This window comes from Cystoisospora suis (assembly GCF_002600585.1).
Source record: "Cystoisospora suis strain Wien I chromosome Unknown contig_830, whole genome shotgun sequence".
Lineage (NCBI taxonomy): Eukaryota > Apicomplexa > Conoidasida > Eucoccidiorida > Sarcocystidae > Cystoisospora > Cystoisospora suis.
Window position 1 is genome coordinate 1 of NW_027153631.1, and position 17,016 is coordinate 17,016.

The 17,016-nt window shown below is 48.7% G+C and overlaps 3 protein-coding genes across 3 annotated transcripts; all 3 read left to right on the forward strand.

Moving 5' to 3' along the window:
- Nucleotides 1–627: 627 nt before the first annotated feature.
- On the forward strand, nt 628–2,764 carry CSUI_001997 (tachyzoite surface protein). The gene has a single exon (XM_068062199.1). The coding sequence runs from the start codon at nt 1,742–1,744 to the stop codon at nt 2,462–2,464; it is 723 nt and encodes a 240-aa protein (XP_067925823.1). The 5' UTR covers nt 628–1,741; the 3' UTR covers nt 2,465–2,764.
- A 4,972-nt stretch (nt 2,765–7,736) lies between these two features.
- Nucleotides 7,737–11,685, forward strand: CSUI_001998 (uncharacterized protein). The gene is made up of 2 exons (XM_068062200.1): nt 7,737–10,107; nt 10,943–11,685. Exons 1-2 carry the CDS (start codon nt 8,190–8,192, stop codon nt 11,521–11,523), a joined length of 2,499 nt encoding a protein of 832 aa, XP_067925824.1. The 5' UTR covers nt 7,737–8,189; the 3' UTR covers nt 11,524–11,685.
- Nucleotides 11,686–12,720: 1,035 nt separating this feature from the next.
- CSUI_001999 (uncharacterized protein) lies at nt 12,721–16,832 on the forward strand. Its single transcript, XM_068062201.1, has one exon. The coding sequence runs from the start codon at nt 12,847–12,849 to the stop codon at nt 16,687–16,689; it is 3,843 nt and encodes a 1,280-aa protein (XP_067925825.1). The 5' UTR covers nt 12,721–12,846; the 3' UTR covers nt 16,690–16,832.
- Nucleotides 16,833–17,016: the final 184 nt, after the last annotated feature.

Genomic DNA, 17,016 nt, shown 5'->3' on the forward strand with positions numbered 1-17,016 from the left:
ACAAGACAGATATAAACTTGTTAGATATTGCGGCGTCCATTACAGTAGTAGCCTCGGCGGCTTCTGATCGTTAATCTCAATAGAAGAGAGGACTAAAAGGAGAGGGACCCAGTTGTGACATGCAGATTCCTATCGTAATCCCGGAATCCTAGGCCGTTTACGTCAACGAAAGCAGAAATTGTTTGTGGCCACAGCCGACGGTCTTTCACTCATGCAATTGTCTTCGGCGAAATAAGCGTGCAGCCGCTCAAACCTCCCTTACGCTCAAACAGTGCCCCTTCTGATACCTGGCCCGCTGAGGAAGTCCGATATGTGTAACGCAAGCCATCTTTCCACTGCCCACCGAGCCCAAATGCAACCAGCCTGGTCAACATATGCTACCGGCAACACGTCGCCACGGTTGAAACGCTATCGCTAGCCGGAGCCGATGCTGGGCGGCTCGACGATGTCCTAACTTCTGAGAGAACGTCTTTCTTCTCCTGCTGACTTCCGACTCCGGGAAGAGACACTCCATGTTTTTACAAATGACAGAGGGGTCCTGCCCCCTTGAGTCACCGTTCTTTCGGTGCATAGCTTCCTCGACAACGATCACTGTCCGCGAGAGAGCCTCATGCTTCACGCTGCATCGCAGCTACCACGCTCCCCGGACGGGACCAGGGCTGCCGAAAACGAAGTACTGTCGCGGCGCTGTAGTGGTTGGGACCTGTCCTGGTCCCGCTCCACGGCGGTACCCGGGGCCTCTCGATAAGCGCTCGACACGTCTTCGCGTACAGCACTTTCGAGACGCCATGTGAGACGCAGACATTGCGACGGGGCCCGGGCACCACTCCGAGAAGAAACCGGACCGATCTGGACGGATCACTCAGCGGTAGTGAACAGGCGGTTTCATTTGTTTTGTAGTTGGTTCTTGCGGGGTATGGGCGCGGACCGATTTCACTGCTTTCACGTTTTTGTTTGCTTGACGTGAATCTTTCCTCTCTTGGTAGTACGCGAGGGCTACTGTCGGCATACCTCTGATCTGAATTGTCGTCCTCAGTATTTTATTCAGTTGGAAACCAGACTTGCACGGATTTACAGCGCTCTCGGCGAGGGCCCTGATCGGGACAACCGTCTTTGTTGTTTCACCCAGTTGGAAGCTAATTTTGAGCTTACAGCTTGCCCCAGGAGCTTCGGAGTGCTGGTGTTTGCAACGAGTCAACGCCGCCAGTCTGTTCTACGCATCTGTCGAGATGGTTACGGCGGCGGTTCGCGGAGGCGGCTATCCTGCTGCTTCCGGCAACCGTTCTCTTCTTGGCTCGTTGTTTGCCGGGTTTTTTTGACGATCTGGTTGTCATCCTTTCTCGTCTTGCCATGCGTTGCTTCATCAAAGCACAAGATCTCCCTAGAGGGCAATACTGTCACGTGCAGGCCGGGGAAGGGGAATTCCGACGAGTGGATAGCATTTGTTCACGGGTCGCAGCATGACATCTTGTTCAAGTGTGAAGGTGGTTTTGTTGTACCGACTGGACTTGCGAAGCCAAACGCTCGTAAGTTCTGCGCTGACGGGCTGAAGCCGGAAGACTGTGACCGCAAGCAGGCAGACGTGGAGTTGTTTGTCCCTGGTGCGAAAGAAGAATGGTTCAGTGGTACAAGTGCAGCGGAGGGAATCAGGTTCACTATACCTGAAGAGAATTATCCGTCTGTTCACAGGAGTTTCCGTGTTGGCTGCGTAGCAGGCAAGAGGAAGCTGGGGAACTGGTGCATGGTCACGGTGCATATCCAGCCTCGGGAAGCAGAAGTGGAGGGTCAGGTGGCGCGGTGCGCTTATGGCCACAACGTGAGAACCCGGCGTCTGTCACTGACTCCTGAGAAGAATGAGCTCACTGTAATTTGTGGCGGAGAAGGAAGACTAGTGCCTGAGCAGAACTTCGCGAGCGAATATTGTGCGGATTCCGACGAGTTCGGTGTATGCGAAACTCAACAGTTTTCAGCCCTTTTTCCCCGATTCAATGTGAACTGGTGGACCGGAGACAGCACTGCAGCTACATTGACGATCCCGAAAGACAGTTTTCCGCGGGAGTCGAAGAAATTCAATCTTGTCTGCCGTAGTCATAAGTATGAGGGCGAGGACAAGGAGCAGGACTGCGTTGTAGGTGTAGACGTTAGCCCCGGGTCTAGTTTTCGGAAACCGGATAGCGGTAAGCAACAGCCTGGCACCACTCCTGCAGGAAGTGGTACCGGAGGATCGGAACCCTCGAAATCGAGATCAGTTCCCCAAGGATCGGGGTCGAATCCTCAAGGATCGGGACAAGGGCAAAACAGTGGAGGACAGCAAGGTGGCCAAGGCGCCCAGGAGGTAGCGAAGACTGCAAAGAATACTGGAGGGAAGACACAAAAGAGCGGCGCCTACGGATTCTCTATTGAAGGCAGTCTAGCTGCATTACTTTTTGCTGCGGGGGTAGCAGTTTCGTCATCGTCGATCTAACTGCGTACAGGTGCTGCAGCACCTTTGCGCCATCAGGATGGCATTTCAAGGAAATAAGCAAAACGTGATTACGACTACGGAGACGCGTCAGACCTCGAAGAGAATCCAGTCCGGGCGAAAACGTGTCTTCAAGCGTCTTCACACTTTCACCTTGTCTTGATTGCAGCGAAATTCCATTGTAATAGTAGTGCGCAGTCGGTTTCAGTGTCGGGACATCCCGCGTATTTACTTGATGTCTGCATCGTCTGTTACTCTTTTCCGTCAACCGTATCAAACTCGTTTTTGGAGTTCTGTTCCGCCGCTGCTTCGTATGTTGACTGCCTCCAGTGTCCCCAGACAAGGAAGGGGTACAGGGGTATTGATCAGACACGTGTAGGAGGTGGCACCGCACTACCAGACAATATTATATACTGTCGCGACATTTATTTGTGCTCGAGAGTAGAAGTAACGAGGAATTTAGGGACACCTGGGACAGGTTAGAAATCTGTATCCGCAGACACACAATCACCTTAGCGTACAACCCACAATTTTTTGTACCTGATAGGACACGTCCGGATACCACGAAGTCAAGGTGCTGGAAATCGTACGTTCATCGAAGCAACTTCTCGTGTCGCGCTACACGATGACTTACATTTTCAGATACTTTAGATTACTACTCACCTCTCGCAGTCGGAGTCGCTGTCGAAGGAGCCTCTGCTGGGTGAACCGAGCCATGTGCCAGCAACTGAAGATCGCAGCCTGCTAACTTTGTGAAGAAACCGGCGAAAGGGCAGAAGTGATGGAAAAGCCCAGCTGAGGTTACGTCGGAAACACAGGACAGCTGTTGAGTCAACACGTACAGCCCTGCAGGTCGGGCTACCCGGGAGAAATAAGTGAAGGCTCGGGGGGATGGGTGAGGGGAGACCGCCACTGCGTAAGCCTACAACACACCTTAGGTCTCCGTGTCTTCGCTGAGCAAACACCCAAGTCCGATGCATAAAGCTAAGTGTACACACACGACCTATCGCTAGAGCAGAAACGAGCTATAAGAGGGCGGGGACGCACAGAAGCAGAATTCAAAGTACCAGTGCGCAGCGTTGTCGTCCCGAGCACTGTCTAGCTGCTGAGGAGAGGCAAGGGGCGAGACGAAAGGGACCGCGTGCAGATATTTCGTAACCCAAGACTGGAGACGTGACCGGTAATTCAAAGTCTGGCCAGATGGAGTAATTGAGAAGACTCACCATTCACTCTTCTACGTGGTGAGCCAAGTTGCAAGAGTGAAGACTGAACCGACCCAACACGGTGAGGTTTCACTTGAGAACATGTTGCTGCCGGGGCTAAAAGTGCACGTGCCTCATATCCCCAAGTACTCAAGCATCCGAGCACAGGGTGGTGCTAGGTCCCGAAATGGACCCACTGAGCCTGGACAGAACCCTCACCGCCACACAGAGAGAGCTGGCTTGCTATCCATCTCTGTTCCCCCCTTGTAGAGGCCCCGTCGACCAGGAGACCTACGCAAGTTCTGTGAAAACACGAACGATGTTCCGCGGAGCTTCTCATCGTTCCGAGTTTCCTGGCGCTTGCGGTGATCGATGAAAATTTGTACGTGTATAAAGGGACCGAAGGTACGTTGCTACTGTCCCAAATTAGGGTCAGGAAATCAGCCGAAACGACGAGAGTGTTGAGTGGATCCCTCCTATAGGCAAACCCATCTAGACACCCTCTAAATTCCCTAGGCCAGCGCTTGCAGCCATACCGTTCTGGGTCTTCCCGTCGAATAGTGAGTGCCAGGCCATGATGCAAGACATCAAGTGCCCATGACAGATCGGACACTCGCTAGAGGACCGAAGGACATAGGAGGCAGAACGGGCTCAACAAAGAAGTATTCCACCCTAACAGAACTGGGTAGATCGCTGTTTATCTTCTGCAGCCAACCGGGATGCGTCTCCGTTCCGTTGCAGGAACGCTGCGTGCAAGACGAGACATGCGTCAATCCTAACGGGGTGGGCAGCTTCCCTAGAGGACCAGCAACGACAGAGGGTCAAGTCAAGCTGAACCCTAGCCTAGGCGCGTCTCGGTGAAGTGATTCGCATCAGAGACAGATGGAGCAGCAGCTCGGCGCGCGGTCGCGAGACGCCAGACTCCTTCTTGGCTCGTTTACGGAACACGGAACATCTGAGTTGCGCTTAGACCTCTTGGCAGGTCATTTTTGGACGTCTTCCTGAGTAAGCATTTGGCTTCCGCAAGGAGCCTCTGTGTTGGATGCCGTAGACTGCAAAGCCGGAAACGGCCCTGGGTGCTCTGGTCTTTCTTTGTCTGCCGGAATGACCGCGGCTCCGTCCATGTGGGGGGACCGGCCGTGGGTTTCCGGTAAATTTACCAAGGCACTGCGTGCTCTTTTTCTTTTCGCGGGTTGCTCCTCCCATGTATTCGTGTTTTCGTGGGCTTCCGCCCCGGGGCCGTTTTCCTTCGAGAAAGGCGTGGCGACGTGTCACCCAAAACGAGGAAGCATCGAGACATCCATAGCTCTTACCGCGTCGCAGCCTGAGGTCCTGTTCAAGTGTGAAGATGGCAGCCCAGTGCCGCCAGGACTGGTGAACTCGGAAGACCGGCAAGTGTGCGAGATCGACCTCGGGTTGTCAGATTGCAATCGTTGGTCCTTCCCTGTCGGCGCGTACCTAAGTGGTGCTACGAATGAATGGTTCACTGGCACAGATTTGAAATCTGGTATCAGGTTTGCGGTACCCGATGAAGAATATCCTACTGCTCTTTCAGGCTTTCGGATTGGTTGTCTATCTGGACGAAATTCATGTCTAGTCAACGTATTTATCGAGCCTCGGGAAGCAGACGTAAGGGGCCAGGTGGCCCGTTGTGCCTACGGTCGCCCTACTACACTGCGCCTGTCACTGACTCCCGAGAACAATCATATCACCATCGTGTGCAGTAGAGAAGGGAACTTACTTCCAGGCAATTTCGTTACTGAGTACTGTGATGTGTCAGCAAAATCAGTACATTGCGTGCCCCGGCATTTTTCGGATGTTTTCCCCAGTTTCGACTCGAAGTGGTGGGAAAAGACTACGGCTACGTCAGGTACATTGAAGATTCCGTCAAACGCTTTCCCAAAAGAGAAGAAGAGCTTCAGTTTGGTGTGCCATAACGTCATCGGTGAACGGAATGACTGCGTTGTACACGTCGATGTCGCTGGTGTCGACTTGGAGTCGCGACTGGAAAGTCCGGGAGGTGATCCTGGACCATCGGAAAGTGGCAGCGGTTCTCACGGCGCATTTAGGGAGCAGCAGCGGCAACAGCAGGAAGTTCCTGAGGACAAACAAAAGAATCAAGGACCGAGTCAAAAGAGTCACGGTTATGGAATTTCCGTCCGAGGATCTCTGGTTGTCCTAGCTTTTGTTACAGCTTCAGCAGTCTCTTCATTGTTGGCGTGAGATTCGCGCGTGTATCTGTATAATAAACATAGATCGAAAACAGTCATGTCAAGGGAACTGCGAATGGAAGCCACTCATGGGATGTTTTCAGGTACGCCCCGGAAAGACCTGTAGATGACAACGCAGGGAGTGAAGTTTCGCGTTTGTCATACTATATTAGTACGGAAGGCACTGGCTTTCACCTCTGGGGTCACCGCCTCGTAGTTTTCGTGTTTGGTGTTGGAATTGCGTTGATGCCCGTTTCCATCAATACAGAGCCGCTCTCGCCTAGCATGCGACAGGGCTTGGGCCGTTTGCAACATGCTAATTCGCGAAGGATAATTCCATTTTCATTGAAGCATCGGGCTCTCTGCATTGTCGCATCGGACGTGCTGCTAGTAGAGACAACCGCGTCCACGTGGCGGAGAACTTGTCACGATTTTGTCTTGTCACGCTATTTCTCCGTTCTGGGTACCTGCACAGAGTGAGGATGTGGACCACAACCGAACACCTGTTTAGATGTAGTGGTCCAAGTGATGGTATCACAGCAGCGTTGTGTGATCTTTGACTGAAGAGAACCTTCGACCACGGCGTTCGGCACAACGAGGGCCCAAGAGCCACACAAAGTAGTCGTCTCGGGGAGAGAAAAGGGAGAAACTCTGCTGTCGCTGAATCTCACCCACGGCAAACGGGGTCGAGTAATCTTAACGCCGGGTAGCTTAAAAAAAAAAGAGAGCGACGCGCGGACAGGGTCTTGTGGTCAGTACAAACTCACAGTTTTGCACAGACGGGCGCCATGTTTTGTTTTCTCCTCCGGCAGTCAGGGCTAGCCCTGCAGGACTGTATCCTTTCTTATACGTGCATGTCCATACAGATGTCTACAAGAGATGCCTGATATATCTTAAGAATGTTATCCATCAGACGTACTAGAGTCACATGATGATGACAGGGTGCGGAGCTTACAGTGGGGGTGCTTGCCACGAAAAAAAAAAAGGCTGGCATGGTTAGACATGGACCACGGTCAACCTTTATGTAACAGAAAGTCGCGGCGGCTCTGCCTTTATAGCGGAGGTCTCTGGGTGGTCTTATTATAGCTCGTTTGTTGTGAAACTGGCGCCTTTTCGGACGAGGCACGCATGTCTCTCTCCACAGCTGTACAACCACTATTCAGTGGCAGCAGGGAAAGAGCTGTGGAGCTGGACAGCGGGCGTGTTCAAGCATGGCGGCCTTTGTTATCGTTGACACCCGAGACGAGTAAAAAAAAAAGGACAACTGGATGCTTCCATCCGTAACACTTGGCAGTTACACACCACGCGAGGAGTGGCGATTAGGGTTCAGGGTTGCGGGGTACTCGAAGCCCGCCAAACCCCCCCGTAAACGCTAAACCCGAGGAGGGCACACGAATCAGCATTCACCGGGTTTGCAGACGGACCGGATGTGAACGGCTACGCTCACACACGGGATTGAAGAACACCCCTTCTGGCACTTCCTGCATCTTAAGCAAATGAAGCGCTGTTGGCCACAACAGTGATGTACGCTGCTTCACCATATATTGCTGGTAGATCAGCTGCGTGTCGAAGAGGTTGACTACACTCGCTTGAGGGACCGAAACCCTCGGGTATGCCGTTGAGAACTGCGAGTTGAGTGCAAGTTTGTTCTCATTCCACTATATCAACTCGCATTCTGAAGAGACAGGGAAGCAACACCCGGACTGGATCACCTGCCGCTCGGGTTTACTCCAGGTTCTTACTGAAGACATATGCATGCTTGGCTCAGAGTAGAAGTAACCCTAGGAGACAGCAGATAGCGGGACGGGGGGGGGGAGGAGCGGGAGCTGTCTTCCCTGTCTCTTCCAGTCTACCAAAAAGAAACCCAGCCATCTAGAACACAATCAGCCGAGATCGGGGCGACGTTAAGTTCGTACGTTGACCCGGACGTGAGCCTTTAACACCGCTTTATAGCGAGGTTGCCGGTTTTTTGCGTCCAGACCGTCGTTCCCAAGCCAGCAAAGGAAATTTTCGGTGCCATCGGGTGCCGAGCAGAAGACAGCTTATGGCTTCACGCGCCCCTTCTGACTGGACCTTTTCAACAGCGAGTAATGGCTTCTTGGCCTCCTACTGATAATTCTCTCCGTAGCATTAGTCTTCACGTGCAACTTCCTTCCTCAAAAGTGTCCAGTCGCTAGCTTTCTAGGATGTCTTGACCATGGTGACGTGTGTCGACCCCGTTTTCTCCTTCTCCGCTCTTCCTCTCGCTATTTGTATTCTTGGAAGAGAGAATTTCTCCATGCCTTCCTTCTTATATCTCCTCTTTAGTTCATTGCAATGGAGAAACGAAGGAGGAAAGGCTGTTCGCTGAGAGCCGTAGGAGGTGTGCTCCAGAAGGGATCTTCGCTCGGTACGTCTTCTTCCGTTGCTTCCGTCAGGTGTACACACACCCCGTCGATGGTAAGCTACTACACCTCTGAGACCAATCTCTCCTGCCTGCGTTGTACAAAGGATGCCTTATTTGGAAATCTCTCTTCCTTCGCGAAAATGACTTCTTACCAGCAACGTCATAAACGATCTCTCGTAACACACTTAACTACCTCTCTTCTTCTCTTCTTCCTTGTTTCTACCCAGTCACCAAGGAGAGATCTGTCTCTCACCTGTCGTACTATCTGTTTGATTGAAGTCTTTGGTTCTCCTCAGACACCTTCTATTCCTCTTGGTGGCCTCCAGCCTTCCCCTGCAACCTTCCGCCTACCTTTTAGTTCCACCGGAGAGCCAACTTTCCCTTTTCTCAAAAGAATCAGCGGCAAAGACGTTCATAATGGTAGCGCGACGACGCGTTCGCATTCTTTTTGCCAGGGAAAGGCCGTCTGTATGGCAAACAGAGGAAAGAGGAGGTCTTCCTTACACTCATTTTTGTCTTCCCCGCCTCGTCCCGACGGTGATGGAGATAACTTCAAAGAAAGAAAGGATTCGTGTGAACCCTGTCACGACGCTTACTCCACAACACATATAAGGAAGTGTCTTGATCGAAGTCTTCCAAGTCTTTCTCTAAACCCTTCCCTATCTTCAACCGTCGCTCCTACCGCTTTGATCGTACAGACTGATCAAAGCAGCCTGCATCACCAGAAGGTCCCAAAGAGTTCTTCCTTGGCAATAGAGAACATTACTTTCTCTTCGTCTTCTCCTCGTGCTTCCTCAGCATCAATAAGCAGAAGGAGACCATCCGAGAATACCACACGGTCTACAGGTGACCCTTCTTTCCATACACCGCCGACTCACGTCTCTTCTACCTGTCTTTCGGCTTCACCTATCACCTCTCATTCATTCCTTTCACACTACCCACACCAAGAAGAGACCCTCCGTCAACCTTATTTCCCTTCTCTTTCTTCCTCTCCCTTTCCATCGTCCGCTTCTCCTTTGTCTCTTCCTGCTTCTTTAGACTCGAAAGATCTGCCACTTTCTATCTTACCTGTTCTTTTCTTTGAAACGCCATGTGGCGAGAGAGAAGAAGAGAAACACAGAGATTCTCCCTCACTCTGTACTGCCTCCTCGGAAAGTCGCCTCAAGTACACTCCTAGTTTGGACACTCTTCAACCCAAGAGTGTGCTGCATGCACCAAGGAGGAATTTTTCATCTCTCGTCTATCTCCCTCGCCTCTTTAGTCCATCATCATCCCGTCTACGTCGTTTTTCTCCCTTCTCTTCTTTCAACTCTAGTCCGTCTTCACAACAGTGCAGACTTCGTACTAGCAATGGAAGGACGCGCCGCCCGGTCATAGAAAGTAAGAATAGCTTCTTCAAAACTTCACTCTGCTCGAGAGAATCGTCGTCGCTAAGTCAAACGATGTTGAAGCTTATGAGTATGAGAGGAGAGTCTCTCCCTCTTGTCTATGGAAGAGATGGAGGTCATCTCTTGCGTGTATTGATAGCGTCATTACTAGGAATTCTTGGTGGTCTTAGCTTCGGTCAGATGACGAAGGAAGAAGAAACGGAAGAAGAAAAAGAAAGAAGAGAGATCACTCATGCAGAGAGCTTGGAAGGAGAAGATGAAGTTGGTGAAGGTACAGATTCTCTCTGCAGGATGAAAGGAAGAAGAGGAAAGAAGGAATTAAAGAAAGGCGAAAGTCTCCAAGCAGCAGAAGTCCAAGTAAGTAGAGATCAAGAGACTAACATGACAGATGTGAAGAAGGACAAGGAGGCTAACGATGATGGAGGAGAGAGAAAAGAAGAAGAAAAGAAGAACGGAAAAGGTATGGATGCCTTTCTAAGCATTTCTTTCGTGCTCGATCCTCATGATGAACCGTATACCCACTATAGATATATATATTTTTCATATATCTATATCTATCTCTATATATAGATATCTAGATATCACTCTCTCTTTCTGTATATGTCTATCTCTCTAGGTATTTAGTGTGTCACTTATCCTTAGGTCTGTCTGTGTATATAGACGTATGTACGCTAAATGCATTCGTGTAGGGGATAAGCGTGTATGGCCGGTATAGGTATGGATATGCTCTTCTTGTAAACAGAGAAGGGGCGCCTACTTGTTTCTCTCTTGTATGAAGACGTAGAAGAAGAGAAGTCGGTTGCAGAGCGCGCGTCGCCATGTGCGTACTCTTTTCTTCGTCTTCTTCTTCTTCTGCAGCGGATCTTCACGTTCTACAGATGCAGACGGTACAGAGCAGGCCTCAGTACACTTGTAGTTGAAGAGACAGAGACAGACCGTTTCCCTAGGATGGATTTTTTTCTCCTCCTCCTTATTTTCTCTCGTCCCTCATGATGTTGGAGACAAGTATTACATTGAAGAATAGTTAGCTGTCCTTCACGCATGCAGTCAGTGGCCGTGATCTCCATACTTTTTCGTCAAAGAGCTTCTTTAAAGTGCGAACTGCTTGCGTACGGACGAATGAATTACGTTCTCACTCATTCTATCTTTTTCGTCGGAAAGAAGTTTCCTCTATTGAAAGAGATCTTATTGTTCTACTTCCCTTTCCAACTAGAGGTCCTCTTTTGAATCTTCTTCATATTTTAGGAAGCGTCACATGGTCAGTTGCTTATCTTCCTTTTTCTGTTTCTTTTCAGGAAACAAGATATCTAGAGACCTCTCTAACGGCTGCGTGTTGGAGTGTACATACACCCCACAGCCAACGACAGCTACTGAGCGTTCCGATCTTAGAAGAAGTTCATTTTTCTCCTTTACTCGGCCACCCCGAGTATGTTCTGTAGTGGGTTCTTTTCTCTCGCCTTTAACAAAGAGAATTAAGGGAGATAAAAGACTTTCTTCCTTTCTCCTTCCTCGGGAATCCTCCAGGAAACTAGCATGTCATAGACATTCTCATTCTAATTCGCCAGCTTACGATCACCACCCTTTGAAACATCTAAGAGAGTATGCTTTGATCAACATTCCGGTAGAAGTCGCTTTACACCCTGTCATCTTCGACACTTTATGTACATTACTCAAGACTTTACAGAAACTCGAGAAGTCTCTTCTTCTCGCCACAACAAGTACAGGGACAGCCATAGCTCTGGGGTTTGCGATTCCCCGACTCCTACAGATTTCCGGGGGATATTGGAGTGTACAGACAGCTATAGCTGTTGCTGTTCTCCTCATCCCTCTCTTTGTTGCTATAAGATGTACATACACTCCTCCTTTATCTGAATGAAACAGAAACGACGAAGCTTTTTGAAGTTTTCTAAAGGTGGACTATTGCAGTGGATGTACAGCACAAGAAACGTAGGCTGTGACGAGAAGGCCTTGAGGAAACCCTACCGTGGTGCTTTTTGCTCTCTTCTTTCTCAGTTTCTTTTTAAGAATAAAACAGTCTTACTACAAACCCAACTGTGGATTCAGTCATGAGACCTGCTTGGAAAAGGTAGTTGAGTGAGAGGAGGATATCTATGTCTTTGAGAAACAATAAGATAAGCGAGATAGGACACCATCAGAAAGAGACTTCCTCGTGAAGTAACTTGACAGAGATGCATGGCAAACCCGCCTTTCTGCTCGGAATGGGGGCTTCAAGGAAACCCCCCCGAACGGAAGTACACAGACACACATACATCTATCTATTCATGTGTGAATATATATATATATATATATATGTGCATCCCGGCCAGAGAAGCAGAGTTTCTTTCTCTCTCCATATGTGCGAGGCATAAGTATATAGACTGGAAAAGAGCTCTGAATGTGTAGTTAGCATTGTATTGTTAACAAAGGTAGAATGGATACTTTTTGAATCCAGTTTCTTTCACAGACATAGACCTTCCTTCTCTGCGACCGAGGTATAATGTCTGTTTCTTATTCACGCATGTGTCATGTAGAAAGAACTCTCCACGCATGCAGGTGCAGTGAGGTACACCGTACCTAGAGGCAGGGTGATCTTGTGTAGATCCTTCCTTATAGACATCTAATGGAGACCTTCTCCGCATTGCCCAAGAGTCAGCCTCCCTGAAAGAGAAGCAAGTCATGAGAGCTTGAAAAATATTCAGACAGAGAAAGGGAGCTAGAGATGCGACAACGGGTCTATATATGTGACCGTGTAACTCCACATCTACAACGTAAACGGGGGTGTATACACAGTGTGCGTCTGCGTTCCTTGGAAGGTTCGGTTTCTCTGGAAGAAAGAACATGTAATTGAAAAAGAAAGATAGAGAAGATAACACAGAAGACGTCCATTCGAGACGGAATAGTGGAGTCAGTGAAAGAGAAAAAATCTTTTCTGCTCGCCATGGAAAGCAGCACCCCCGTCAGCTGAACATGCACACATGCAGATGCAGAGAAATCCGCGTTGGGTTCGCATGCATTCATGAGCCGGGAAAAGGAAAAAGACTTTCTTTTATATTGTCCTTCAGAAAGGGTTTCCATATGAGCCGAAATCAGTAAAAAGAAATCCAAACATGGTCGAGATCTCCTCAGGTGAAGCTTGGGCTCGTTACCAGGTGTACATACACCGCACACTTCATGTGCTGCTTAGACTCCGTCACAATCGATGCAGATCAGGATGGAAGGTCTCGACCAGAAACCTTCTTCTTCTCCTCTTCTATTAACATCTTTCCCCTACCATTCCAAAAGGAGGAAGAGGCACACACTCTTCCGTGGGCGTTCTATTCCTCCATCTGATCTTTCTCTTCCTTTATCTTCTTCAGTTTCGACCCTGCTTTTTTCTCTTCCTCTCTCGCCTCGTTGCCGACACCATCTAGTCAGAAAGAAGAGAAGCTTCTCACGTCCTCTTTCCTCATCAGTCTTCTCCGGTCAGAGGCCTGCAACTTCAAGCCAAGTGACCTCCCCCTTCTCTTCTTCCTTCTCTTCTTCTTGTCGATTTCTTTCATGTATCTCATCTCGTCGTTCTCTCTTCACGTCCACAGCTTTCTTTCCTTCTTCTTCTTCTTCTTCTCCTCTTTTCTCCTTCTCTTCTACTTCAAAGGCACGTCGCCTCTTTCAACCCGATAGACTCTGCAACATGTCATCCCGTTCACCTCTCTCTTTCGTCACTTCCAGAGAATCTCTCTCTTTCTGCTCTAGTGCTCCTGCATTATCTTCTTTCGCCTCCTCCCCTCCGTACATCCCAACACCGATTCCTTCTCCCCCCTCTCCTTTTTCTTCTTCTTCTTCCCTTTCTTCTTCTCCTTCTCACTTCCGGCCCAAGTGTCCATTCTTCTGTCGACCTTTTTCTTCTTCCTCTTCGTCTTCTTCTTTTGTATTACCTTCATGGGTTCTTCCTTATCTTCCATCTTCAGTAGGACGTTCTTGTCTACAGAAGGAGAGTGAAAGAGTGTTTTCTCGAGCTGCTTTAACCCGTCGTATCTATCGATTGAATCATTCAGCCCTTGTCTTGACGGCTCATAAACTGTCCTCCGAGTCAACCCAGTCGGGTATCTACTCTGCAGTTCTATCGGTCTTTAATGCTGTAGTTAAAAAGAAGGGCCGTAGAAGCTCTCAGCTCCCAAGCAACCACCACATGCAAAGAGACCTCCCCATCTTAAGAGGAAGAGGAACAGATGGAGAAGGAAGAGAAAAAGAAGAAGGAAATATGCTGTCATCTTCTTCTCTTAGATCTTCTCTAGAAGTGAACTGTATCGATAAAGAGAATAAAATTTCAATGGAAGAAGAAGAAGGAAGAACGACTTCTTTATCTTCTCCTTGGTCTTCCTCGTCCATAGAGGGCGTCTTGAGTAGAGAACAAATCAAGAAAGAAAGAGACAGATCTTCGGCGGGATCTAAATCCTCATCGCCTATCGGCATCTCTTCGCTATCTCCATACGAAGAGATGGAGAAAGAAGTTTTAGATCTCTGGGGCGACCTCTACCAACTTGATAGAGAGGAAGAAGTCTTTCTGTGGATGAAACTTTTCGAAAGATATCTCGTCATTGAGAAAAGTCTAACTCCGATCGAAACTGTCGTTTTTCTTGATGCTCTCTCCAGATTACCTCCTCAAGTCTTACACACTTGTTGCCTCCTTCTTCAACAAAACTCTCCTACCCCCGCACACGAAGCTCTTTCTTCTTCTTCCTCGTCTTCTCCTTCATCTCTCTACGGAGAGGGGAATTCGGTTTATTTCGAGAACTCGGGAGCGAAAGAGCTGGCTGGTCTTAATGCAGCAGCACACACACATGATAGAGAAAGAAATAGATCTCATGAGGAAGGAGAAGAACAAGAAGAAACAACCACATCACTCCCTCTATCATCTTCTGCCTTTCTCTCGATTTCGTCGTCTTCTTCTCCTCGTCTTTCTCTTCCTTCCTCTCTCTCCTCTTTACTTCTTCATTACATGCAAAGAGAATCTCTGCCTCTATATGTATCTCCTCGCTCTTTCCATCTTGCTGACGGGCCCTCATCGTCAACACCTCCTTCGCCACCATCTGAAAACGTCATACCTCCTGTCTCTCTCTCCATCTCTTCTTCTTCTTCTTCTCCTTCTCCTTCTTCTCCTTCCTCTCTTCCGGTTTCGTTTGTATGCCTGGTGCGAGCAATAGCAGACCGTTTGCTCGCATCTCTTTATCCTGTCATAGATCATCTTCCTATCACAGCCATCGTCGCTATTCTTCAGTCTTCAGCTCGCTTGACTATCTCTCGTCCTTCTCCTCATCCATTCCTTTTGAAAAAGCTTGCGAGAAAGCTGACGACGAAGGCGCAACCAGCCGTACAAGGTTACTCTTCACTAGATCAGCGGAGCTCCTCATCATCTACAAGCTTAAGAAAAGATTCTTCAAGCCCTAAGAGTGGTCGAGGAGAGGTGTCGCCAAACCTAGATCAAGACGGCTCGTGTGAAGATTCTCATGGAAAAGACTCGAGTTCTTTAGTAAGAGATGAAGCAGAAAGAGATGAGGGAAGGCAGAAGAAAACGATGCTAAAAGGAGTTAAAGAAGAAGAGAAAGGGAGAGAAGATCATGACGTGAGCGATAGGAATACAGAGGCCCTTGGCGGACGTGGGCTATGTGCTGCGGTGTATGGACACCTGGGCCTGTGGAGGTCTTTTGGATGCTTTGATGCAATGAAGTTCTTGAGAAACTATTTGACTGAACAAGTCTGCCAGTCTCTTTCATTCTCTCATATCGCTCTTCTCTCAAACTACTTTCGGTTTCTTCTTTTGCGTGACCTCGGACAGCTATCCTTGAACGAAGAAGAAACAAAAGAGAAGACCTCCTTGCCTTCCTCATCGCATACAGAGACAACCCTATCTATCGAATCTTCCTCTTCTCCTCTAGAGAGAGATATTTCATCTCCATCTACAACAGGTAAAGAGACCTTGCTCCAAGACGAGAAGCCGCTGAGGACAGCAGAGAAGACGATGACGCGAAGTATGGTAGAAGGCCTCCCTCTGTTGAGGTGTCGATACACTCGAAGGAGCGTGGGAGATGACGAAGAGCATGAAGATACAACCCGGTCGTCGTTGGACGAAGAACTAGAAATACACAGAAATCTGCACGAACCGTTCTATGGTTTACGTGACAAAGTGTTTCTTTTCTCTCCTTTGATAAAGCGCCTTCTAGCTCTTCAAAAGGAAGAAGAAGACATCTCTCAACTGTCTTTCTACGCACATCATGGACACCAGAAGCTGACAGAGACAGATATAGAGAAAAGCTATCTCCGCCTTCTCTCCTCTCTATCTCGCGGTTCCCTTCATGACGAGGCAGAGAGCTTTCCTGGGATGTCTACAAGTTTCTATCCTTTCTTCAAAACTCCCGAGCTGATGCTCCTGAGGCTTCACTCTTTAGAAAAGAGAAACCTCTCTCGAACGAAAACGTCCCAGAACAAAGAAACCTCTGTCTCAACAGGGGAGAATGATCAAAGGGAAGAGGGGCGAGTGGTCTCCCAGCACGGGATAGGAAACCCCTCCTCTGATAAAGATCCATTCAATGACGTCTTTACACCTCAAGAATATGCTGTATGTACAGCGTTCTGTTTAGATCTCTTACACACGATCTTCGTTCTTGAAGAAGAAAATGAGAAACGCCTTCTTAACGGCAGGCATCCTGCCCAAGGAAGAAACGCATGCAGCTCTCCTCTTTCTGAAGGTAGTCTAAGAGCAGGAGACTTCGACCAGAGAATCCCCGAGATAGAGGAAAATGAGCGAGAGAAGCAGACCAAGGAGAAGAAGAAGAAGACAGCGAAAGACATCTCTGGGGAGTTTTCTCCTCATTACATTCATAAGTTCCAGGACCATCAAGAAGTTAAGGATGACCCAGAGAAAATAAAAGAAGAAGGCATCTATATGACAGAGACAACAGGAGATCTAACGACATTCCAAGANNGAAAGGAGAGGAAAAGAAGACAGACACCTGTCAGCATGAAACAGAAGGAGATAAGCGCAAGTCATCTAGGGGGCGGTTAGACTATTCCGATCAAGAAGAGGAAAAAAAGAAGAAGATGATAGAGATAAAGAATATGCTAAGAGAGTATTTAAGTCCATTCTTTCAAGCTCTTCCTACAATTCTAGGAAGAGTCACTGGGCCTGACGCTGCAGCTCTCTTCTGTGCTATGCATAGGTCAGGAGTCTTTTCTCTCTCTCAAGTCATTCCGTTTCTTCTTCTTTTTGAACCTCTCTCCTGTCTAAACCTTTCTGTACTCTATGGTGTGCATCCAGCAAAGACAGTGGTTAGCATCACAGCAGATATAAGCGATGCATCCTGTCAAGCATAGCTATCTATCTTGAATCTAT

Bases quoted from the DNA above. Each gene is read 5' to 3' on its own strand.
- CSUI_001997 (XM_068062199.1), top strand. From the start codon at position 1,742: ATGGTCACGGTGCATATCCAGCCTCGGGAAGCAGAAGTGGAGGGTCAG.
- CSUI_001998 (XM_068062200.1), top strand. From the start codon at position 8,190: ATGGAGAAACGAAGGAGGAAAGGCTGTTCGCTGAGAGCCGTAGGAGGT. The intron at 10,108-10,942 runs GTATGGATGCCT...GTTTCTTTTCAG, and splicing joins AGAAAAGAAGAACGGAAAAG to GAAACAAGATATCTAGAGAC.